The sequence below is a fragment of the Lolium rigidum genome, chromosome 2 (assembly GCF_022539505.1).
Source record: "Lolium rigidum isolate FL_2022 chromosome 2, APGP_CSIRO_Lrig_0.1, whole genome shotgun sequence".
Lineage (NCBI taxonomy): Eukaryota > Viridiplantae > Streptophyta > Magnoliopsida > Poales > Poaceae > Lolium > Lolium rigidum.
The window spans coordinates 151,314,261-151,340,094 of NC_061509.1; the positions used below are offsets into that span (position 1 = coordinate 151,314,261).

Sequence of the window (25,834 nt, forward strand, 5' to 3'; positions counted from 1 at the left end):
ACTTTTTTCTCCAAAAAGTAACCGATCTATTCATAGCCCTTAGCCATATTACAAGGAAACCATAAAGTAATAAAAAAATCACAAAAATGTCTTTGGACTACCTAGTGACGACTACAGGCACTCGAACAAGCCGAAGACGTGGAGCCGTCCTCGCCCTCCCTCACTAGAGCCAAGTAAAGTTTATCGTAGTAGAGTTTCTTATGGTAGATAGACGGAAAGTCGTCATGCTAAGACCCCAAAGGACCAATGCACGAGAGAATCAGTCATCGCCGATGAAGAGAAGCATAGATCGGAAGGAACACATACCAAATCCAGTGGGATTTGTAGGACGTGAATCTCCACATGTCTTCCGACGACCCTAGGGGAATCTGACGAGGGAGCTCCTCGGCAATGCCCACCATGAGGGGCTTAGGGTTGACGGAATCCTGCAGGCTAACACGAGACATCGGATACCAAACAAACGGGGAGAGAGATTTACCCAGATTCGGGGCCCTCGATGAGGTAAAACCCTTACTTCATGCTTGTCTGATCTTGATTTATCGAATATATCATGTTACAATCGGGTAGCCGATAGGCTGCTATGGTCGACTCGCCGAGAGGCAAGGATTTCTAGGGTTTGTGCTCTAAGTTGCGGTGTTTCTGCGTATTAGTATGCCCTCTCCTGGCCTTTATATAGCAGGCCAGGTCCCGAGAGTCCTGTCCGAACTCGACTAGGTTACACTGAGACCTAATCTAATCTTTCCTTTATCGACGCTTTCTTGTCTTGTCCATCAAGAATCTGTCTCATGGTAGATCTCCTTCCTTGTATCAGACGTACGGGCCCACCTTCGTCTTGGACAATCTTCGTGGGCCCCTAGTTGGGCCAAGGGAGTTAGACTAATGTCGGGTACCCGAAGGGTAATGCCCACATCAGAATCACCAGAATGGAGGCTGGACTGAATTTTTTTATTCCATCTTCATGGTGTCACCACCGCCACACCTTCTAGAGTAGGACACAAACCCAAAACATACTAACAAAAGAACAAAAACAGATCCCTCCCACCGACATGGACAGGGATCCACTACGCCTCCATGGCCCTAAGGCCATCGGAGATGGTAGATCGGCGGTGGCGCCCGGAAGGTAGGGAAACCCTAATCTCCTATCTCTTTCTCACAGAAATGAAGTGGTTCGTTACACTATGATGATTTTTTGTGATGTTGAGTAAGCCGTTGTGGAATAACGCAGACTTTTTGGCTCTCGGGTGCTACACACCCCCCATACACTCCAAAAATTATATTAATTTTTAAAAGCCAAAAAATAGAATCTTCCTGAAAACCAAGGATGATCAAGTTTGTACTCGTAAAAAATATTTGGAAAAGAAATGATACCCATGGTCTTCAGGAAAAAAATAAAATTATGATGAATATAAAGTGAATAGTACCTGGTCATGGGTTTTTCGAGTTTTTTTGTACACGGGATACAATGAAAGTAATTCCCTAGGGAAATATTTTTGCACAAGCAGTGCAATACCTGATCATCTTTGATTTCAAAAAAAAAATCAAATTTTTTAAACATTTTTTATTTGAAAAATTGTAATAATTTAAAAAGGCAAAAAAATGAACCTTCCTGGAGACCAAGGATAATCAAGTTTGTACTCATAAAAAAATGTTTGGAAAAGAAATGATTCCCATGATCTTCAGGGGAAAGAAAAACAAATTATGACGAATATAAAATGATAGTACCAGGTCATGGGGCGTTTCGAGTTTGTTTTTTTACCCTGGAAATAATGAAAGTAATTTCTTTGGGAAATATTTTTATACAAGTCCAATACCTGATCATCTTTGATTTCAGAAAAAAGTCCGAAATTTCTTAAACTTTTTCTGATTTTTTTTTTTTCTAAGTATGGGGGTATGTATCACCTGAGAGGGCTCCTATACATTTCTCGTTGTGGATGTAGAAATGTGTTTACATAAGTCAACGATTGCATATTTTTTGTTTGCCATTTTGTAAGTTTTTATATTGATCGCGAAAAATACACTCTTCAAATATTATACTACCTCTGTTCCATAAATAGACGTTTGAGATTTGTCTAAAATTAGATGTATCTAGACACTATGTAGTGTTCAAATACATTATAAATTTAGACAAATCTTATACATCTATTTATAGTTGGAGAGAGTAGGCACAATTTCATGCCGTAACAATCTAACGGTCCAGAACTTGTACTCGGATGAAATCAGACGGTTTGGGTAGTCGGCCAGTAAAACTGAAGAGCACAGCCCTTGTGTCGACCTTGTTCCGGTCTGCCGGTGGTTGCGCTTCCAATCCTTCTATCGACCTTGTACCTCGGATCTTCGCCGGTGTGTTCTCTTCTTCTTCGGATTACGCCGCCACGCGTCCGACCCCACCGGTCACCCTCCGAAGACGGCCAATATCAATCCATTTTCCTCCCTGGCAGCCGTTCCCATTCGTTCGTTCGTTTCCTTCGCCTTCGCGGAGCCGCAGCCGCGACTCGCCCAACCCGCCCTTTCCCCGAGCAGTGCCTCCACCCGTTCCCACCTTCCGCCCGCCTTCGCGCTCTCACGGCGTGCGTGCGTGCCTGTCTGCCGGCTGCGCAACTAAATGGGCGACCTTGGAGGCGGAGACGGCCGGGAGGCCGCCGGGGAGACGGCGCCGGCGCCGGCGCAGGCCGACCACCTGGTGGTCATGGTCCACGGGATCGTCGGGAGGTACGGCTACTAAAGCTCGCGGGCTTCCTGGGCGATCTTGGTATCGATTTGGCATTCAGTTTGGTGCCGTTTTTTGGGTTCCTAAAATTGCCCGGTCCTCGTAGTAACACGTACAGTTATCTCGTGTAGAGGGGCGACGGTTGTTTTTACAACTCTGAAGATTCGCGATTGGCGCGGCAGTTATCTTGATTTCATACTTCTGTTTTTCAGTTCTACTAGTAATTGGGGAGGATGGGGGAACGGTAGTAGCTTAGACCACCGGAGATACACGCACACGCGAGATGAGAGTTCAGTATGTTTTGACAATGAAATGGGATGCTACTTTGCTGACTAAAATGCTCGTATTGAATTGAGATGGAGTATCTCTTGAAGCTATGCGGTTCTCGCGGACTCGGCAGGTTTGGCAGTTCAAGCTAACTAGGAAAAACTAGGTTCCAATCCAATGTATTCACAGTGCCTAACTAGCCGAGCTTAACACGTTTTTCCCCAAATGCGTCCACCCTTTTTTTTTGCATCCATGAATAAGCGAGCTGTTGATACTACTTTAGCATTGTGCTGATCTTTCTCTTGCCATTTGTACAGCACGGCTGACTGGAAGTTTGGAGCTGAGCAGTTCGATACGTTGCTACAGGACAAAGTCGTAGTTCATTGTAAGCTCGATCTACTCATTGGCGTGCCTTCCTTGCCTAGCTTATTGAGTTGCTGGTGTGTGTTCTAGTGAGCCATTGCATTAGGACACCTCCAGTGCAGTGTACATTCACCAGGACTAATATAACATTACCATCTTAGCATATCACAAATTCACAAGTACTGCGGATGGCTTTGGGTGTTCCAACCTTTATCATTCAAGTGCTGGTTTCAAGCTGCGCCACTGTTTTGAAAAACTGCTCTTTATTGCTGCCATCACCTTTTCTTTTGCATTTTCCGTGTCTCCGTGCTGTTGGTACAGTTATTAGAAAAACAAGAAAGAAAATAATCTTATTCATTGTCATGTTTTGTTGGCAAGTTACAGTAATGTCTCCTTGGTAGAAATTGGTATGATAGAAAAATGGAGCATCATTGCAGATTTGCAGGCTATGTGCAGAACCAATTAATTGTCACAGTGAAATTAGAAACCTACTCTGGCAGATAACATAAGATTTTCTCTGTCCGTGTACTTGCAGCATCTCATGGGAGTCATGCAGAGTTGCAGACCCTTTCATTTGTTTTATAGTATAGAAGTAATTCTTTCTAGGTTATGAACATTTGCTTGTCGTCAGCTCAATGATATTTTGATTATGTAGGTAGTAACCGCAACATGCGCAAACTAACTTTAGATGGCATTGATGTGATGGGAGAACGGTTGGCACAAGAGGTTAGTTTTTCATTGTGCATTTACCTATCTGGCTGAGTATGTATGTCCTTTCGGTTGCTTTAGGTCTTCATTCTCCCAATTTAATGGCAAAAGTCTGGCAAGTCAGGTTATTGAAGAAATTAACAAAAGACCAGAGATAAAAAAGATATCTTTTGTTGCGCATTCTGTTGGGGGATTGGTCGCAAGATATGCTATCGGGAGACTTTATAGACTACCTAGACAAGCACTGGAAAATGCTCCTCAAACTTTGAGTGATAACAACAGAGGTGATATATATGGGCTTGAGGCGGTCAACTTCATAACTGTTGCATCACCACATCTTGGTTCTAGAGGAAACAAGCAGGTAGTAGTTACTTCAGTTTTATCTTACATTATTGTACTCAGGACTGGATAAATCATACGATGGTACAATATGTTCATCCTATATCATTGATCTTGTAACAAATATGCAGGTTCCTTTCCTTTTTGGAGTTACCGCTATAGAAAAAATTGCTTGCTGCGTCATTCACTTCATATTCAGAAGGACTGGCAAGCACCTATTTTTGACTGATAATGATGATGGAAAGCCTCCGTTGTTGCAACGTATGGTGGATGATTGTGGGGACCTACAGTTCATGTATGCTTGTCTTTGCCAACTGCCTCTATATGCTTGGATTGTGAATATTCCTGTACTTTTCATGCTTGCTCATTTTTTATTGTAGATCTGCTTTGCAAACATTCAAGCGAAGAGTTGCATACTCCAATGTTGGCTATGATCGTATCCTTACTTTACTCCTTAAATAGGCATGTAGACATAAGCACTTCTTTTGAGGTTTTTCCGTAACTATTGTTAATTAAGATATTGTTGGCTGGAGGACCTCATCAATCAGGGGGTGCTCCGAACTACCCAAGGTACTGCTAATGAACTTCTGTGTGTTACAATTTTCTTTTGGTCTGTAATTGTGAACCTATATATAATCCTTTGATATAGTTTGCCAATTGTAAAATGATGTAATTCTGTTCTGCAGTGGGTTGATTCAACAAGCAAAATCTACCCACATATTGTATATGAGGAACTATCAAAAGCAGAAATTATTGGTCAATGTGCTGATATTGCTGTTGTGGGTAAGGACAACTGCACTCTAGAAGGTTTGTATTACAATCTTGACCAAACTAGCATTCTATTATATCTCACTCTGTTGTGACTAGTTTTTCTAGAGACAACACTATTCTTAGAGGAAAATACTAGTATTAAATACCATTATATCATGCAAACCATAGTTGTGGTTTAAAATTTCATAGCTGTGTTATTGGAACTATCATTTTGTTAATGTATTACTAGATGGTAGTTTGTGATGATGCTAAATCTTATGCATGTTTATATCATTATATACCATCTTCTGAATGAGATCTGTGGTTCCTGTTTGTTTGGAGACAACAAACGCTTACATTTATCTCCAGAATAGAGTTTAGATGACCCATAGGGGTATTCGTCTAGTCCTGTCTGTTGAGGTATCAAATCAACATGAAGATTGATGAAAACATTCAACATTCTTAACCAACTTTTCAAGTTCAAATTCGTTCTTGTAAAGAAAAAGAAATGAAATCTGGCAAATGATAGATCACGACTAAGGAGGAGAATATAAGGACAAGATTGTGATTGACAGCTCACTTATCAGTACTGTTTCGTCTGGCATAATTTGAGCGTTAAGTGAATTTAAAGGGTGTGACAATATTGCATACTGGTGCCCCAATTGAAAACAGAATTTTGTATGTTGATCTGGTGCCCCAACTGAAGCCGGGTTGTATTGTTATGCCTAATAGAGGGATGATCCTGGTGTGTTCAATTAAGTTCTATACTTTTTTTTTCTATCAAGAAAATTAAAACAAACTATTGCTTCTCAGTTTAGCCAAACTCACTGCAATAGTCAGGGCATGAGGAACATCTGAGGATGGTGTCAAATGTCATGTTGTGGTTGTTTAACGTGATGTGCCATGTTGGATGGGGTCACTGACTATACATCATGTTTCCTTGGATGCTTATGTCTCTACAATGTTTTGGTGTAACATGAAGTCGGCAGATATGGTTAAAAATGAAACCACATCAAGGACAGTTTCCTGAATAATTCAGATAAATCATTACTCCTACTTTTCTGCTCACTGACATAGGTTCTGGTGTTCTGTGTTGAACTTGTGGTTGGACTGTCATCTTTTTCTACGATTCTTTCATCATGAGTTTCCCCAACTTGTCTGAGAGGAATGGAAGATGGGCTTTGTAATCTCGAATTCTGAGATTTGGAAAGGACCCTAGTAAACCCGAATGGCCGTAGTACTATCCAAGAGATCAGAAAATGCAAAGTCGTATTATAATTTGGCATGTAGTACGTTATATCAGTAAAGCATAAGTCAACGTGGGCTCACTTATCCTTAAATTTGTAGAACTGCTTCTGAGAGGACTTAAGCGTGTGTCATGGGAAAAGGTGGATGTCAGCTTCCACAATAGCAAAGTAAGATCTGCGGCACACAGTGTAATTCAGGTACATCTTCGGCTCGCAAATCCCATGCTCTGATATCCATATTGCTAATGTTTGAGAACATAATGCTGAGGTTGAAATGTTGTGCTCCTACAAATGGAATTGGAACAGGTAAAAGATCCTGTCATGCATAGTGAAGGAGCCGACGTCATAAAGCATATTATCGACCATTTCATTGTCTAGTGAACAGCCCTGATCTCTGGAAACAAAGCTTGTGCCAACACACGCAAGTTGCTAACTGAAACTGATGAGTCGCCAAGCCTGGTGAGCACGTTTATGGCAATCCCAGGAATCAAGTATGTGATAGATCACATTCAAACAGGCGAAAGTGTTTTATAGATCAAGTAAATATATATAGAGGCCGTTCCCTGTTGTTCACTAATCATATGTGGTGTAACCGTGATAACAGCCTTGTCCATGTAAATGTTCACCATTGTTTTATCAATGCCAATTTGTTGGTTCACGCTTTAAGGTAAAAACATCGATATGTATATATGTAAGAATTGTTTACAGGGAACGTATTGGTAACAGGATAATTCGGTCCCCCTTGGAGGACATCGCCACATCAGTGATGTTCTGCAGGTTACCTGTTCCTGACCCCCCCTCACTGCACTTCCACTTGACACCTATTTAAACGGCTCGTCTCGCCGCTACCTTATCCTATTTCCATACTTCTGTCGCTCCATCCCCATATGGGTGGAGAACCCGTCGCTGTCTCGGTTGTGATACCGGAGGCTCTAGGGAAGTCGGAGGAGAGAGCACTCCCCAAATAGACCTTCAGAATCTTGAAAAGCAAACAAATGCGATCTCTTTTAGTTTCAGAATTCAAGTATGCTTCTAGCAGCAACTCCGTTTTAGAATATGATTTGGTCGTGCCAAGCCTCTACAGCAGGAACTAGGATTGGATTGGAAAACAAACTAGGGATGAGTTCAACACTTGTAGCCTGCTTTAAAAAAACATGTCATCACCTGCGCTGGTAGCTTGACAAAATTAATCACAAGAAGCCCACGCTCCCAAAATGTCAAAATATTCTGAAAGACCTAGAGGTGTAAATGTTTGTCATTTCTATGCTTGCCCACTTTCATAGAAAAATACCCTAAGAGCAACTTCAGTGCTCCCCAATAGAAATTTTTGAATCACTAAACATTTAGTCTTTACACAAGTCACAAAAATGATGCCTTATTTCCATAAAAAAACTGCACATTTGAAAAACATGTCCGCCCGGATGCACCTTTGAACTGCCCAATTGATAACCAATAATATGAATAGGTTGCCATGTACATGGATACGGATGTATGGTAGCAGGATACAACATGGATTTTCATTACCGGACTGAGGCAAGCATTGCCAAGGCAATCATGTTTGAGATGCCTATTCCATCTAGCTTAACGAAATACAAACTAACAGCATGCACCTCTACCAGGGATGTCAACATCGTGTGAGGACAATACAGAAGAGTCACTGCACGAACCGGTTAACAGCAAGTAACTAGACTTGTCTTTTGGAGAAGATGGCCAATTCCTATCTGTACACCTGCTAGAAGAGCGAAACTCTGAACAGGAATTAGCTGTACCAGTGGCAAGCTCCCCGGTTCTGTCCTGTCAAACCACCTAGAAATATCGCTTCATGGCCCTTAACTCCAGAAGTTGCCATTATGATACGTCAATTTTGCCAAAAAAAACATGGAACGTGTCAAAGAAGATCTTTCGCTAGCTTTAATGGCACATCTACAGGATTCAAGTCAGTGGATGGTGCCGGCAACAGGTGCTTGTCCTCATCACCCTCATCGCTGTCCGAAGAAGATACTGAACCCGAATCATCATCTGGATGATATTTAAGAGGAAACAATCAACATGGGCAATAAAATCGCACAAAATTATCATACAGTAAAAGAAGACATAGAATTTACAAAATCCTTGTGTCTTAAAAAAATTGCGGTTGTTCTTTTTAGGGGGTTTACAAGGGTAACTTAAATGAGAAAGTGGTTCCAAAAAGAACTTAAATAGCTCGTAGTTCATGGAATATTATAGTTTTGAACTAACCATTTTGTGTCGATAATGTTATACAAGTGACAATAATAGATTTGCACGCTTCCTCCACCACTAGTTTTTTCGATCCAGACGTACAGGCACCATTCTGGGCATCCCCATGCAGACTATTGCGTGTCAGGAATAGATGATTGGTATGAAGAGAAGTACTATGATATCTTGCTTTGCTCATTCAGCATGAAACTAAGGAAACTTTTATCATTTCAAGGGAACTTCATCGATTCACCTATAGTTACACAAAACTTGGAAGATTTTAAATGCTGCATGATTATATGAAATGCAAAACGCCATATATGTTTCCATGTGTTGTAAAGCCTTCTCATAAGATAATTCAGTTAAGATATAATAATGAATTTGTTATGAGCGTTATTCAAGATGATGTTTTGAATGATAGCACGATCTGATTCTTATGTAACACTATTAATTACTCTACTACAAATAGTTTTATGTGCAAGTTACCAGTGCTTACAAGTTACAACACTCTAAGATTAACGGCAATAATTGTTCAGACTGAAAGAAGGATAAAAGAATAATGTGACGTCGAATTTTAACTACCATGTATATTAAAATTACTAACCTCAGGAACGATAAGGAAAAGGACCACATCAGAATGAACTAAAATGGTGGCGCCTATTTTTTAAAAGGGAACACAAACCATACAACAACATTCCATTCGTAGCCTCATGATATTTCACAATAAAAAGACACAAACAGAAAGAAACTATATATGTGTCATTTGAAAGGAAACGGAAGATTAAAATTAAGGAGATACGGACCAATAATTGGACGAAGGGTTGGGACACGTCCAACAGGAGAAACCTGGACACTTTCTGGCAGCAGACAGTCAAAAACCGAACCTAGAGTTTTGAGAGAGAAAATGCAACCAGTTAGCCACTTAGCTATGATTTTCACCAATCCAGGATGTAAAAGTAATAACGATAGTGATACCAACCTACTCTGGCCAGCCGATTCACCCAGCCAGGGATGGGTTTTCCAGTCAAGTTCTTACAGACATCATCTGTGAAATGATTGCAGTTCTTTGAAATCAAATGGTATGTGTTTCCATGATACTTCCCTGCTAGTTTTTCAATGAACGAGCGGAACTCTTCCCGAGACATGTCAGTTGTGCCTAGCCACACCGTCTTTCTATAGACAAAGCCAGGGCAACATTTTGATTCCACCTCAAATACACCACTGGAAGAGAAATCATGGGCCCCAAATCCATATTCCATGCCATGAACTGCTCATTAGGGTGGGAAATGGGTAAAAAACATGAGTTCAAGCTTTTGAAATGTACATTAGAAAAGGAAAAAAATATATGTATAAAGTAGTTAAAGGGGGGATGTTCCCTCCCTTAACTATACGTTGTTAGAAAGAGATGAGGCACCATGCGGAGGCTGCGAACGCGGGTGGGTGAGCTCACAGGTGTGTGCTCTAACCAACCGGTCACAGCTCGGTTCTCAAAAAAGGAAAAATATAACCATAGCAAACAAAAGTGAAATGTCCCACGCAGCCGTGCTTGATTCGGCATGATTTCACCAATGCACACAGTGAAATAAACCTACAGTCAGTCTCAGCTCTCAGTTCTTGAATTTTAGTGAATGGCAAACTGGACTATGGAAGTTTTTTGCCCTGGATGTCCAAAGAACCTAACCTTAACAATAAGAAGTTATCAATTTTGTTCCTGCAAAACAGAATGTACCAACACGGATATCATGCACAATTCGTCCCCTTCCCCCATTATTTTCTCTAGCATTGATCAGACATGGCAAAATATTTTTGGAAATCTTCCAACAAAATTCATTACTCTACGTTTGAGGTATGCAAAATTTGATCCTAAAACAGCAACGGTAATAGCAAAACTGTTCAAAATCGCACCATACCCAATTGTTTGTCGGGAAGATGAAATAGCTGTCATCTCTATTAAATCCGCCGTCGTGCCCATACTAACAGGGGGGCAGAATCACGGGCATGGAAGAATCCGCTGGAAAAACAGAGGGAAGTGGCAAATAAGGAACCGATACCTTCGATTCCGGAGTGGAAGACCCCGAAGCCAAGCCAGTAGAGGTAATCGTTGACGGGCGTGAGATCGTACACGTTGAGCAGCACCGGCGTCCCCGTGCCGTCGTTCTGGGCGTCCATCTCGTCCCGCCGGCGAGCCCTACAGATCTCGCAGCCCGCCCACCATGAACTGGCGGGGCTAGGGCTTGGTCGGAGCGCGTGGGCCGGACGACGACGACGCCGAGACGGTGGTAATTGAGTTTCTTTTTCGTCGATTTGATTTTGTTTTTTCTGATTGATTAATTAAGGGATAATGAATGGCCGTTTCGTTTGACCATGTGACGCTATTTTAAGGCGCAGCTGTTTGGTGACTCCTAGCAGGAAACTCAGCTTAGACCGTGTTCAAAGTTTTACAGTACTAAATCCAGATTTACCCCGTATCTGAAAACATTCAGACACTGTAGATATTAAATACTGCTGGCTTTTTTTCAAATTTTATTTGAACCTTGGTTTTGTTTTTGTTCCGTTATCTTCTCCCCGTGGAATAACTAGTGGTGCCCTATCTCTCGAACTCCCCCACCCCCCCAACTCCCAAAGGCGATCTAGGGTTGGCCGTCGCCTTCCCTCCGCCGTGGCTTGGATGCGCGACTACGGCGGTAGATCTTCAACGGGCGTCTCGGTATGGTGTGCGTGTGACCATCGCCGGTCACAGAATGAGGTGACCTCCCTCGTTGTTGGCTTCCCTCCTTGTTGGTACAATAGATCTGGTCGGTGGTTGTGCTGCCTCGCGGTGGCTTCCCTGTGGCAGATTGATTGGTCATGGGGTCTGGCGGTCCATGGTGGGGAGGAGACAGTGAGTGTCGTGCTCCTTGTTGGAGGCGTTGGTGGGGGCGTCTTTCGCTCCGCTATTTTTGGGGAAAACCTCATATCCGAGGAAGATCACCATTGACAGTAGCACCCGTGGGTGTCGTAGTCCTCGTTGGAGGCGTTGTGGGGGCTTCCAGGTTCAGATGATGGTGATGTATGCATCGTCACCCCCGTGGGGCATTATCTTTGGAGACATACCTTAGCTGTACGGACGTGTGAACGTCTTTGTTGGTGGCCGGGCGGCGGTCTCCGCGTTCTTCTCGTGTGGGGACCAAGGTAGAGTGGCGTGGCATCTACCATCTACGACAATGAGTCTCGGTGGCAGCCATGTGACGATTGACACGCACAAGGAAGAGGCGTTGTCTATCATCATGGCGGCGTCGACGGCGGGAAAATGAAGTTTATGCGAATATTTACCAAATCGATGATTAAACGAGAGAAAATCGGAACCAAAGGCCTCAATGGTGTGTTAAATGGTGTTTCAAACGTTCCAAGTGCCTTTTGCTAAGAGGTGTACATATTTACGCCTTCTTTTTTCTGCCAAAGTCTCGTTGGGCCGTACGCGAATAACTGAACACCCGATGGCAAGATCTGACGGCCAAAACACCGTCTGCTATCCAAGACCCTGGCCACGCCGGTCGGCCACGCGTTAGGAATATAGTTGTTCGTAAATTTGCTACCAGCGGTGTATGATTGCTATATACAAGTGGCGCGCCATAAATCCGTGTCACCGGTAGCATTTTATTGGAGGCGTGTTACAGGTTAGCAACTTACCAGCGGCACACTACTTGAAATAGTGCGTCACTAGTATGTCAGGATTATGTTGGCTGGGTGTGCCACACTTACGTACCAGTGGCGTGCCACATCCTCACCCCTCCCTTCGTGGATCATCTTTTCAGTTTTAAAAATTATAAAGGAAAAGTAATGGAAATTTAAAATTTAAGAATCTTTTGAGATGTAGTTATGTTACATAATCTAGTTGTTAGAAAGAAATAACAAACATGAGTTTCAACATATTTTTGCAGAAACGACGTAATCTTTCGGCAAAACGGCTGCAGATTTTGCATACAACCTCGGATGAAAAAAAAATATGAAAAAGCATCTACAAAAATGTTACATTCCATTTTAGTGGCCTAAGAAACAAATGATTTTTTTTTATTTCTCAAAACCAAAAAGGAAAATAGAGTTTTAGAGGTTTTAGATTTCATGAAAAAAAATATCAAAAGAGGCAAAACTTACCGGTGGCGCACCGAGAGTAGTGGTGTGCTACCGGTCGTTTCCAAATTTTGAAACGGCCACATGCCCCACTAACTCCACCATATCTCTATCCACACATCCTCCTCTTCTCAATTGTCTCCTCTACTTCCTCCATGCCTCCTCCCACTCTTCCTTTCCTTCCTTCCTGCCTTTTTCTTTCTCTTCCTCCATGCCTGCTCCCATTCCTCCATGCCTTGACCCAACGACCTTCCCCTCGCCGTCCTGAGCGCCCACCTCCGCACCACCTCACCATCGCCTTCGCGCCCTCACCTGCAACCTCGCCTCTGTGCCATTGATGTCTACGCACGCTTCTATTCCTGTAGACAGTGTTGGGCCTCCAAGAGCAGAGGTTTGTAGAACAGCAGCAAGTTTCCCTTAAGTGAATCACCCAAAGTTTATCGAACTCAGGGAGGTAGAGGTCAAAGTTATCCCTCTCAAGCAACCCTACAATTAAGATACAAGAAGTCTCTTGTGTCCCCAACACACCTAATACACTTGTCAGATGTATATGTGCACTAGTTCGGCGAAGAGATAGTGAAATACAAGTAATATGGATGATTGTAAGTAGTAATTGCAATCTGAAATAAAAATGGCAGCAAGCAAACATGTAGCAGAACTTGTTGGAAACGGTGTTTCAATGCTTGGAAACAAGGCCTATGGATCATACTTTCACTAGTGGACACTCTCAACAATGATCACATAACTGAACAAATAAATGCTAATCTCAAACACTCTCTTGTTGGATAACAAACACCATTCATTGTGTAGGGCTACAAGAGCACCCTCAAGCCGGAGTAAACAAGCTCCACAACGTCCGGAGTTCATATTAAAGTAACCTCTAGAGTGCATAATAGACCGTTGCAATTTAGATCGAGTACTAACATAGCATACACACTGTCAACAAATAGCTATGAAAGGGGGAATAGATCGCATCAATACTATCATAGTAATAGTTAACTTCATAATCTATAAGAGATTACAATCATAACCTACGCCAAGTACTACATGATGCACACACTGTCAACTTTACATCATGGAGGAGGAATAGACTACTTTAATAACATCACTAGAGTAGCACATAGATTAATAGTGATACAAAGCTCATGATCACATAAAGATCACATGGGAGAGAGAGATGAACCACATAGCTACCGGTAGAGCCCTTAGCATCGGGGGAGAACTACTCCCTCCTCATCATGGGATACAGCAACGGCGATGAAGATGGCGGTGGTGTCGAGGGAGATGACTCTGAGGGCAATTCCCCGTCCCGGCGGCGTGCCGGAACAGAGACTTCTGTCCCCCGAAACGGAGTTTCGCGATGGCGGCGGCGCCCCTGGAGTCTTTCTGGAGTATGATTGATTGATTCAGGGCTTTCGCGTCGCGAGGGATTATATAGGCGAAAGGGCAGCGTCGGTGGAGCCCCGAGGGGCCCACACCATAGGGTGGGGCGGCCCCCCTCCTGGCCGCGCCGGCTGATGCGGAGGAGGCCCTGGGCCTCCTCTGGCCTAGCCCTTCTGGCTCCGTGAGTATTCTGGCGGAATAGAATTTCTGTGATTTTTCTGGATTTTTCCGAGCACTTTGGTTTTTGGGCCTTTTCTGCAATAAACAGACATAATAAACAGAAAATGACACTGTGACATCTTGTTAATAGGTTAGTCCAATAAATGTCATAATATGATATAAAGTGCATATAAAACATGTAGATATTGTCATAAAACTAGCATGGAACATAAGAAATTATAGATACGTTTGAGACGTATCAAGCATCCCCAAGCTTAGTTCCTACTCGCCCTCGAGTAGGTAAACGATAACAAGGATAATTTCTGAAGTGACATGCTATTATCATAATCTTGATCAATACTATTGTAAAGCATATGAGATGAATGAAGTGATTCTAAATATAATGACTAAACAACTGATCATATAGCAAAGACTTTTCATGAATAGTACTTTCAAGACAAGCATCAATAAATCTTGCATAGGAGTTAACTCATAAAGCAATAGATTCTTAGTAGAAGGTTTTGAAGCAACACAAAGGAAGATATAAGTTTCAGCGGTTGCTTTCAACTTCAACATGTATATCTCATGGATAATTGTCAATAGAAAGTAATATGATGAATGCAAATAAGCAAGTATGTAAGAATCAATGCACGCAGTTGACACAAGTGTTTGCTTCTAAGATAGAAAGAAGTAGGTAAACTGACTCAACATAAAGTAAAAGAAAGGGCCCTTCGCAGAGGGAAGCATGGATTACTCTTGTGCTAGAGCTTTTTATTTTGAAGACATAGAAACAATTTTGTCAACGGTAGTAATAATTCATATGTGTTATGCATAAAACATCCTATAAGTTGCAAGCCTCATGCATAGAATACCAATAGTGCTCGCACCTTGTCCTAATTAGCTCGGATTTCCATGGATTATCATTGCATTACATATGTTTCAACCAAGTGTCACAAAGGGGTACCTCTATGTCACCTGTACAGAGGTCCAAGGAGATAGATCGCATTTGATTTCTCGTTTTTGATAGATCTCACTTGAGGACATCCATACCGGGATAACATAGACAACAGATAATGTACTCCTCTTTAATGCTTAAGCATTCAACAACAGATAATATTCTCATAAGAGATTGAGGATTAATGTCCAAACTGAAACTTCCACCATGATACATGACTTTAGTTGGCGGCCTAATGCTCTTCTCTAACAATATGCATACTCAAACCATTTAATCATGATAAATCACCCTTACTTCAGACAAGACGAACATGCATAGCAACTCACATGATATTCAACAAAGGTGTAATAGTTGATGGCGTCCCCAGAAACATGGTTACCTCTCAACAAGCAACTTATAAGAAATAAGATACATAAGCAACATATTCAATACCACAATAGTTTTTAAGCTATTTTCCCATGAGCTATGTATTGCAAAGACAAGGAATGAAATTTTTAAAGGTAGCACTGATACGTCTCCGACGTATCGATAATTTCTTATGTTCTATGCCATATTATTGATGATACCTACATGTTTTATGCACACTTTATGTCATATTCGTGCATTTTCTGGAACTAACCTATTAACAAGATGCCGAAGTGCCAGCTGTCGTTTTCGCTGTTTTTGGTTTCGTAAATCCTAGTAACGAAATATTCTTGGAATTGGACGAAATCAAGTCCCGTGGTCCTATTTTGCCACGAACCTTCCGAAGACCGAAGAGCATACGAAGTGGGGCCACGAGGTGGCGACACCACATGGCGGCGCGGCCAAGGGGGGCCCGCGCCGCCCGTGGTGTGGGCCCCTCGTTAGCCCCCGACTCGCCCTTCCGCCTACTTAAAGCCTCCGTCGCGAAAACCCCGTGGCGAAAAACCACGATACGGAAAACCTTACCGAGACGCCGCCGCCGCCGATCCCATCTCGGGGGATTCTCGGAGATCTCCTCCGGCACCCGCCGCAGAGGGGATTCATCTCTCGGAGGACTCTACACCGCCATGGTCGCCTCCGGAGTGATGAGTGAGTAGTTCACCCCCGGACTATGGATCCATAGCAGTAGCTAGATGGTTGTCTTCTCCTCATTGTGCTTCATTGTTGGATCTTGTGAGCTGCCTAACATGATCAAGATCATCTATCCGTAATACTCTATGTTGTGTTTGTCGGGATCCGATGGATAGAGAATACCATGTTATGTTAATTATCAAGTTATTACATATGTGTTGTTTATGATCTTGCATGCTCTCCGTTACTAGTAGAGGCTCGGCCAAGTTTTTTGCTTTTAACTCCAAGAGGGAGTATTTATGCTCGATAGTGGGTTCATGCTCGCATTGACACCTGGGACAAGTGATGTAAAGTTCTAAGGTTGTGTTGTGTTGTTGCCACTAGGGATAAAACATTGGCGCTATGTCCGAGGATGTAGTTGTTGATTACATTACGCACCATACTTAATGCAATTGTCTGTTGCTTTGCAACTTAATACTGGAAGTGGTTCGGATGATAACCTGAAGGTGGACTTTTTAGGCATAGATGCAGTTGGATGGCGGTCTATGTACTTTGTCGTAATGCCCAATTAAATCTGGACTTTTTAGGCATAGATGCAGTTGGATGGCGGTCTATGTATGTGCATTGTTATGCCCTCTCTATTTGTCAATTGCCCGACTGTAATTTGTTCACCCAACATGCTTTTATCTTATAGGAGAGACACCTCTAGTGAAATGTGGACCCCGGTCCATTCCTTTAATACTGAAATACAAATCTGCTGCAATACTTGTTTTACTCGTTTTCTCTCGCAAACAATCATCTTCCACACAATACGGTTAATCCTTTGTTACAGCAAGCCGGTGAGATTGACAACCTCACTGTTTCGTTGGGGAAAAGTTCTTTGGTTGTGTTGTGCAGGTTCCACGTTGGCGCCGGAATCTCTGGTGTTGCGCCGCACTACATCCCGCCGCCATCAACCTTCAACGTGCTTCTTGGCTCCTCCTGGTTCGATAAACCTTGGTTTCTTTCTGAGGGAAAACTTGCTGCTGTGCGCATCATACCTTCCTCTTGGGGTTGCCCAACGAACGTGTGAAATACACGCCATCAAGCATATTTTCTGGCGCCGTTGCCGGGGAGCTCAAGACACGCTGCAAGGGGAGTCTCCACTTCTCAATCTCTTTACTTTGTTTTTGTCTTGCTTTATTTTATTTACTACTTTGTTTGCTGCATTATATCAAAACACAAAAAAATTAGTTGCTAGCTTACTTTATTTATTGTCTTGTTTGCTATATCAAAAACACACAAAAATTAGTTTACTTGCATTTACTTTATCTAGTTTGCTTTATTTACTACTGCTAAAATGGCCAACCCTGAAAATACTAAGTTGTGTGACTTTACTAGCACAAATAATAATGATTTCTTATGCACACCTATTGCTCCACCTGCTACTACAGCAGAATTCTTTGAAATTAAACCTGCTTTATTAAATCTTGTTATGCGAGAGCAATTTTCTCGGTGTTAGTTCCGATGATGCTGCTGCCCATCTCAATAATTTTGTTGAACTATGTGAAATGCAAAAGTATAAAGATGTAGATGGTGACATTATAAAATTAAAATTGTTTCCTTTCTCATTAAGAGGAAGAGCTAAAGATTGGTTGCTATCTCTCGCCTAAGAATAGTATTGATTCCTGGACTAAATGCAAGGATGCTTTTATTGGTAGATATTATCCCCCTGCTAAAATTATATCTTTGAGGAGTAGCATAATGAATTTTAAACAATTGGATAATGAACATGTTGCTCAATCTTGGGAAAGAATGAAATCTTTGGTTAAAAATTGCCCAACCCATGGACTGACTACTTGGATGATCATCCAAACCTTCTATGCAGGAATAAATTTTTCTTCGCGGAATTTATTGGATTCAGCTGCTGGAGGTACCTTTATGTCCATCACTCTTGGTGAAGCAACAAAGCTTCTTGATAATATGATGGTTAATTACTCTGAATGGCACACTGGAAAGAGCTCCACAAGGTAAGAAGGTAAATTCTGTTGAAGAATCCTCTTCCTTGAATGATAAGATTGATGCTATTATGTCTATGCTTGTGAATGATAGGACTAATGTTGATCCTAATAATGTTCCATTAGCTTCATTGGTTGCTCAATAAGAACATGTTGATGTAAACTTCATTAAAAATAATAATTTCAACAACAATGCTTATCGGAACAATTCTAGTAATAACTATAGGCCATATCCTTATAATAATGGTAACGGTTATGCTAACTCTTATGGGAATTCTTACAACAATAATAGGAATACACCCCCTGGACTTGAAGCTATGCTTAAAGAATTTATTAGTACACAAACTGCTTTTAACAAATCTGTTGAGGAAAAGCTCAATAAAATTGATATTCTTGTTTCTAGAGTTGATAGTCTTGCCTCTGATGTTGATCTTTTGAAATCGAAAGTTATGCCTAATAGGGATATTGAAAATAAAATTGTTACTACAGCAAATGCCATCCAAGTTAGAATTAATGAGAATATAAGATTAATGGCTGAACTCCGTGCTAGGTGGGATAGAGAAGAAAATGAAAAACTAGCTAAAGAGAAAAATGTAGCTAAAGTTTGGACTATTACCACCACTAGCAATGCTAATGATTCACATGTTGCTACACCTCCTACTATTAATGGTAAAATAATTGGTGTTGGCAATGCTTCTACTCCTAGTGCAAAGCGCGCAAAATTACCCGAAACCGCTAAAACTCGCTGAAACCGCTTGTGATAAACCGCTGAAATTTTTTCCAACCTTGGGGATGATAATCCCATTGCTTTAGATTGTAATGATTTAGATTTTGATGATTGCCACATCTCTGAAGTTATAAAGTTCTTACAAAAACTTGCTAAAAGTCCCAATGCTAGTGCTATAAATTTGGCTTTCAAAAAACATATTACAAATGCTCTCATAAAAGCTAGAGAAGAGAAACTAAAACTTGAAACTTCTATTCCTAGAAAGCTATAGGATGGTTGAGAGCCCATCATTAAAATGAGAGTCAAAGATTTTGATTGTAATGCTTTATGTGATCTTGGTGCAAGTATTTCTGTTATGCCTAAAAAAGTCTATGATATGCTTGACTTGCCACCATTGAAAAATTGTTATTTGGATGTTAATCTCGCTGATAATGCTAAAAAGAAACATTTGGGGAGAGTTGATAATGTTCATATTATGGTTAAAAATAACCTTGTCCCCGTTGATTTTGTTATCTTGGATATTGAATGCAATGCATCTTGCCCCATTATATTGGGAAGACCTTTTCTTCGAACCGTTGGTGCTACTATTGATATGAAGGAAGGTAATATTAAATACCAATTTCCTCTCAAGAAAGGTATGGAACACTTCCCTAGAAAGAGAATGAAGTTGCCTTATGATTCTATTATTAGAACAAATTATGATGTTGATGCTTCGTCTCTTGATGTTACTTGATATACACTTTCTGCGCCTAGCTGAAAGGCGTTAAAGAAAAGCGCTTATGGGAGACAACCCATGTTTTTACTACAGTATTTTTGTTTTATATTTGTGTCTTGGAAGTTGTTTACTACTGTAGCAACCTCTCCTTATCTTAGTTTTATGTTTTGTTGTGCCAAGTAAAGTCTTTGATAGTAAAGTAAGTACTAGATTTGGATTATCGCGCAGCTCCGCATTTCTTTGTTGTCACGAATCTGGGTCTATCTCCCTGTAGGTAGCTCAGAAAATTAAGCCAATTTACGTGCATGATCCTCAGATATGTACGCAACTTTCATTCAATTTGAGAATTTTCGTTTGAGCAAGTCTGGTGGCCTAATAAAATCCATCTTTACGGACTGTTCTGTTTTTGACAGATTCTGTCTTTTATTTCGCATTGCCTCTTTTGCTATGTTGGATGAATTTCTTTGATCCATTAATGTCCAAGTAGCTTTATGCAATGTCCAGAAGTGTTAAGAATGATTGTGTCACCTCTGAACATGTGAATTTTTATTATGCACTAACCCTCTAATGAGTTGTTTCGAGTTTGGTGTGGAGGAAGTTTTCAAGGATCAAGAGAGGAGTATGATGCAATATGATCAAGGAGAGTGAAAGCTCTAAGCTTGGGGATGCCCCGGTGGTTCACCCCTGCATATTATAAGAAGACTCAAGCGTCTAAGCTTGGGGATGCCCAAGGCATCCCCTTCTTCATCGACAACATTATCAGGTTCCTCCCCTGAAACTATATTTTTATTCTATCACATCTTATGCACTTTGCTTGGAGCGTCGGTTTGTTTTTGTTTTTTGTTTTGTTTGAATAAAATGGATCCTAGCATTCACTTTATGGGATAGAGACACGCTCCGCTGTAGCATATGGACAAGTATGTCCTTAGGCTCTACTCATAGTATTCATGGCGAAGTTTCTTCTTCGTTAAATTGTTATATGGTTGGAATTGGAAAATGCTACATGTAGTAACTCTAAAATGTCTTGGATAATTTGATACTTGGCAATTGTTGTGCTCATGTTTAAGCTCTTGCATCATATAATTTTTGCACCCATTAATGAAGAAATACTTAGAGCTTGCTAATTTGGTTTGCATATTTGGTTTCTCTAGAGTCTAGATAACATCTAGTATTGAGTTTTGAACAACAAGGAAGACGGTGTGGAGTCTTATGATGTTTACAATATGTCTTTTATGTGAGTTTTGCTGCACCGTTCATCCTTGTGTTTGTTTCAAATAACCTTGCTAGCCTAAACCTTGTATCGAGAGGGAATACTTCTCATGCATCCAAATACTTGAGCCAACCACTATGTCATTTGTGTCCACCATACCTACCTACTACATGGTATTTCTCCGCCATTCCAAAGTAAATTGCTTGAGTGCTACCTTTAAAATTCCATCATTCACCTTTGCAATATATAGCTCATGGGACAAATAGCTTAAAAACTATTGTGGTATTGAATATGTACTTATGCACTTTATCTCTTATTAAGTTGCTTGTTGTGCGATAACCATGTTTCGGGGACGCCATCAACTATTCCTTGTTGAATATCATGTGAGTTGCTATGCATGTCCGTCTTGTCTCGAAGTAAGAGAGATCTACCACCTTAATGGTTGGAGCATGCATATTGTTAGAGAAGAACATTGGGCCGCTAACTAAAGCCATGATTCATGGTGGAAGTTTCACTTTTGGACATATATCCTCAATCTCATATGAGAATAATAATTGTTGCCACATGCTTATGCATTAAAGAGGAGTCCATTATCTCGTTGTCCATGTTGTCCCGGTATGGATGTCTAAGTTGAGAATAATCAAAAGCGAGAAATCCAAAATGCGAGCTTTCTCCTTAGACCTTTGTACAGAGCGGCATGGAGGTACCCCATTGTGACACTTGGTTAAAACATGTGCATTGCAAAGATCCGGTAGTCCAAGCTAATTAGGACAAGGTGCGGGCACTATTAGTATACTATACATGAGGCTTGCAACTTGTAAGATATAACTTCCATAACTCATATGCTTTATTACTACCGTTGACAAAATTGTTTCATGTTTTCAAAATAAAAGCTCTAGCACAAATATAGCAATCGATGCTTTCCTCTTTGAAGGACCATTCTTTTACTTTTATGTTGAGTCAGTTCACCTATCTCTCTCCACCTCAAGAAGCAAACACTTGTGTGAACTATGCATTGATTCCTACATACTTGCATATTGCACTTGTTATATTACTCTATGTTGACAATTATCCATGAGATATACATGTTACAAGTTGAAAGCAACCGCTGAAACTTAATCTTCCTTTGTGTTGCTTCAATACCTTTACTTTGATTTATTGCTTTATGAGTTAACTCTTATGCAAGACTTATTAATGCTTGTCTTGAAGTACTATTCATGAAAAGTCTTTGCTTTATGATTCACTTGTTTACTCATGTCATTACCATTGTTTTGATCGCTGCATCCACTACATATGTTTACAAATAGTATGATCAAGGTTATGATGGCATGTCACTTCAGAAATTATCTTTGTTATCTTTTTACCTGCTCGGGACGAGCGTAACTAAGCTTGGGGATGCTGATACGTCTCCGACGTATCGATAATTTCTTATGTTCTATGCCATATTATTGATGATACCTACATGTTTTATGCACACTTTATGTCATATTCGTGCATTTTCCGGAACTAACCTATTAACAAGATGCCGAAGTGCCGCTTGTCGTTTCTGCTGTTTTTGGTTTCGGAAATCCTAGTAACGAAATATTCTCGAATTGGACGAAATCAAGTCCCGTGGTCCTATTTTGCCATGAACCTTCCGTAAGACCGAAGAGCATACGAAGTGGGGCCACGAGGTGGCGACACCACATGGCGGCGCGGCCAAGGGGGGGCCCGCGCCGCCCTGTGGTGTGGGCCCCTCGTTAGCCCCCCGACTCTGCCCTTCCGCCTATTTAAAGCCTCCGTCGCGAAAACCCTGTGGCGAAAAACCACGATACGGAAAACCTCATCGAGACGCCGCCGCCGCCGATCCCATCTCGGGGATTCTCGGAGATCTCCTCCGGCACCCTCGCCGGAGAGGGGATTCATCTCCCGGAGGACTCTACACCGCCATGGTCGCCTCCGGAGTGATGAGTGAGTAGTTCACCCTCGGACTATGGGTCCATAGCAGTAGCTAGATGGTTGTCTTCTCCTCATTGTGCTTCATTGTTGGATCTTGTGAGCTGCCTAACATGATCAAGATCATCTATCCGTAATACTCTATGTTGTGTTTGTCGGGATCCGATGGATAGAGAATACCATGTTATGTTAATTATCAAGTTATTACATATGTGTTGTTTATGATCTTGCATGCTCTCCGTTACTAGTAGAGGCTCGGCCAAGTTTTTGCTTTTAACTCCAAGAGGGAGTATTTATGCTCGATAGTGGGTTCATGCTCGCATTGACACTCGGGACAAGGATGTGAAAGTTCTAAGGTTGTGTTGTGCTCGTTGCCACTAGGGATAAAACATTGGCGCTATGTCCGAGGATGTAGTTGTTGATTACATTATGCACCATACTTAATGCAATTGTCCGTTGCTTTGCAACTTAATACCGGAAGGGGTTCGGATGATAACCCGAAGGTGGACTTTTTAGGCATAGATGCAGCTTGGATGGCGGTCTATGTACTTTGTCGTAATGCCCAATTAAATCTCACTGTACTTATCATGACATGTATGTGCATTGTTATGCCCTCTCTATTTGTCAATTGCCCGACCGTAATTTGTTCACCCAACATGCTTTTATCTTATGGGAGAGACACCTCTAGTGAACTCGTGGACCCCGGTCCATTCCTTTAATACTCGAAATACAAATCTCGTCGCAATACTTGTTTTACTCGTTTTCTCTCGCAAACAATCATCTTCCACACAATACGGTTAATCCTTTGTTACAGCAAGCCGGTGAGATTGACAACCTCACCGTTTCGTTGGGGCAAAGTACTTTGGTTGTGTTGTGCAGGTTCCACGTTGGCGCCGGAATCTCCGGTGTTGCGCCGCACTACATCTCGCCGCCATCAACCTTCAACGTGCTTCTTGGCTCCTCCTGGTTCGATAAACCTTGGTTTCTTTCTGAGGGAAAACTTGCTGCTGTGCGCATCATACCTTCCTCTTGGGGTTGCCCAACGAACGTGTGAAATACACGCCATCAAGCACGCAAGCAATTTACTTTGGAATGGCAGAGAAATACCATGTAGTAGGTAGTTATGGTGGACACAAATGGCATAGGTTTTGGCTCAAGGTTTTGGATGCACGAGAAGCATTCCCTCTCAGTACAAGGCTTTTGGCTAGCAAGGTTGTTTGAAGAAAACTCAAGTATGAACCGGTACAGCAAAACTTACATAAGAACATGTTGCAAGCATTATAAGACTCTACACTGTCTCCTTGTTGTTCAAACACCTTTACCAGAAAAATATCTAGACTCTTAGAGAGACCAATCATGCAAACCAAATTTCAACAAGCTCTACGATAGTTCTCCACTACTAGGTTCAACACTACATGATGCAAGAGCTTAAACATGATCTATTTGAGAGATCAAAACAATTGCCAAGTATCAAATTATTCAAGACAATATACCAATTACCACATGGAGCATTTTCTGTTTCCAACCAAATAGCAATGAACGAAGCAGTTTTCAACCTTCGCCATGAACATTAAAAGTAAAGCTAAGAACACCAGTGTTCATATGAAACAACGGAGCGTGTCTTTCTCCCACACAAAGAATGCTAGGATCCGAGTTTATTCAAACAAAAACAAAAATAAAATCATAAAGACGCTCCAAGTAAAGCACATAAGATGTGACGGAATAAAAATATAGTTTCACTAGAGGTGACCTGATAAGTTGTCGATGAAGAAGGGGATACCTTGGGCATCCCCAAGCTTAGATGCTTGAGTCTTCTTGAAATATGCAGGATGAACCACGGGGGCATCCCCAAGCTTAGACTTTTCACTCTTCTTGATCATATTATATCATCCTCCTCTCTTGACCCTTGAAAACTTCCTCCACACCAAACTCAAAACAAACTCATTAGAGGGTTAGTGCATAATCAAAAATTCACAAAGGCAGAATCTGTCAAAAACAGAACAGTCCGCAAAGACGAATTTTTTAGAGGCACTTAACATGCTCAGATGAAGAAGTTCAAATTTAATGAAAGTTGTGTACATATCTGAGGATTACTCATGAATTTTCGCAGATTTTTCTGAGTTTCCTACAGAGAGATCTACTCAAATTCGTGACAGCTAGAAATCTGTTTCTGCGCAGTAAATCCAAATCTAGTATCAACCTTACTATCAAAGACTTTACTTGGCACAACAATGCAATAAAATAAATATAAGGAGAGGTTGCTACAGTAGTAACAAATTCCAAGACACAACAAAACAGTAGCAAAATAAAAACATGGGTTATCTCCCAAGAAGTGCTTTCTTTATAGCCATTAAGATGGGCTCAGTAATTTTAATGATGCACTCGCAAGAAATAAGAGTTGAAGCAAAAGAGAGCATCAAAAGAAAGTATGAAACACTTTTAAGTCTAACCCACTTCCTATGAAAAAGAATCTTGTAAATAAACAAGTCATGTAAGCATAATGCAATAAGCATAGAAAGGCAACACAAGCGCAACTTCAAGATTCTCAACATAAAGAGGGGAAACTTAATAATATTAAGATGCATATAACCATGTTTCCCTCTCTCATAATAACTTTCGCAGCATCTGTTGTCGTCGAAACCCCCGGCGGGCAGAGACGGGCAACACAAGAGAGCCGGGAACAACTAGGGCTGCGGCTGGCCCCAGCCCTCGGAGCGACGGCCCGCAAAGCCTCCCCGGTCGCACGTCCGATGCTATCGCAAGGGCGTGCCACCCGACCTATACCCGGTCGGAAGGTGTGGATGATGCCTCGCTTGGTTTCCTGCAGGGCACACACGTAAACGTTAAATACGAGCCTCGATCGGCTCTCAGAGTTATCCTGCGAATCGGCTCAAAGAGCCGATTCACCCATGATTCGGACAGTGGTGTCCGAATATATGGTGGTCCCGCTTGATCAAGATAAAGCTGATTAGATCTACGACGATTTGGGGTTTTCACCGCATAATCGGAT

At 41.5% G+C, this 25,834-nt stretch overlaps 2 protein-coding genes across 4 annotated transcripts; one reads left to right on the top strand and one right to left on the bottom strand.

Annotated features, from left to right (window-relative positions):
• The first annotated feature begins 2,587 nt into the window (after positions 1 to 2,587).
• On the top strand, positions 2,588 to 7,039 carry LOC124692449 (lipid droplet phospholipase 1-like). The gene is made up of 10 exons (XM_047225834.1): positions 2,588 to 2,709; positions 3,292 to 3,359; positions 3,993 to 4,063; positions 4,170 to 4,406; positions 4,516 to 4,679; positions 4,765 to 4,820; positions 4,902 to 4,954; positions 5,071 to 5,191; positions 6,482 to 6,579; positions 6,688 to 7,039. Exons 1-10 carry the CDS (start codon positions 2,603 to 2,605, stop codon positions 6,757 to 6,759), a joined length of 1,047 nt encoding a protein of 348 aa, XP_047081790.1. The 5' UTR covers positions 2,588 to 2,602; the 3' UTR covers positions 6,760 to 7,039.
• A 764-nt stretch (positions 7,040 to 7,803) lies between these two features.
• LOC124692450 (deSI-like protein At4g17486) lies at positions 7,804 to 10,840 on the bottom strand. Of its 3 annotated transcripts, XM_047225836.1 has the most exons (5): positions 10,650 to 10,840; positions 9,578 to 9,865; positions 9,402 to 9,482; positions 8,620 to 8,713; positions 8,286 to 8,400 (listed from the first exon to the last, which is right to left on the bottom strand). In XM_047225836.1, coding segments are annotated over exons 1-5 (582 nt in total). In that variant the 5' UTR covers positions 10,768 to 10,840; the 3' UTR covers positions 8,286 to 8,399. The 3 variants fall into 3 exon arrangements, with proteins under 3 accessions (XP_047081791.1, XP_047081792.1, XP_047081793.1); XM_047225835.1 differs by lacking the exon at positions 8,620 to 8,713 and having other exon boundaries at positions 7,804 to 8,400; XM_047225837.1 differs by lacking the exons at positions 8,286 to 8,400; positions 8,620 to 8,713 and adding an exon at positions 8,727 to 8,851.
• Positions 10,841 to 25,834: the final 14,994 nt, after the last annotated feature.

Excerpts from the sequence above, each read along its gene's own strand:
- LOC124692450 (XM_047225835.1), bottom strand. The coding sequence starts at position 10,767 with ATGGACGCCCAGAACGACGGCACGGGGACGCCGGTGCTGCTCAACGTG. Across the intron at positions 9,483-9,577 it reads GAATCGGCTGGCCAGAGTAG|GTTCGGTTTTTGACTGTCTG; the intron begins GTTGGTATCACT and ends TCAAAACTCTAG. Across the intron at positions 8,401-9,401 it reads AACCCTTCGTCCAATTATTG|ATGATGATTCGGGTTCAGTA; the intron begins GTCCGTATCTCC and ends AATATCATCCAG.
- LOC124692449 (XM_047225834.1), top strand. The coding sequence starts at position 2,603 with ATGGGCGACCTTGGAGGCGGAGACGGCCGGGAGGCCGCCGGGGAGACG. Across the intron at positions 3,360-3,992 it reads GGACAAAGTCGTAGTTCATT|GTAGTAACCGCAACATGCGC; the intron begins GTAAGCTCGATC and ends TTGATTATGTAG. Across the intron at positions 4,064-4,169 it reads GAGAACGGTTGGCACAAGAG|GTTATTGAAGAAATTAACAA; the intron begins GTTAGTTTTTCA and ends CTGGCAAGTCAG.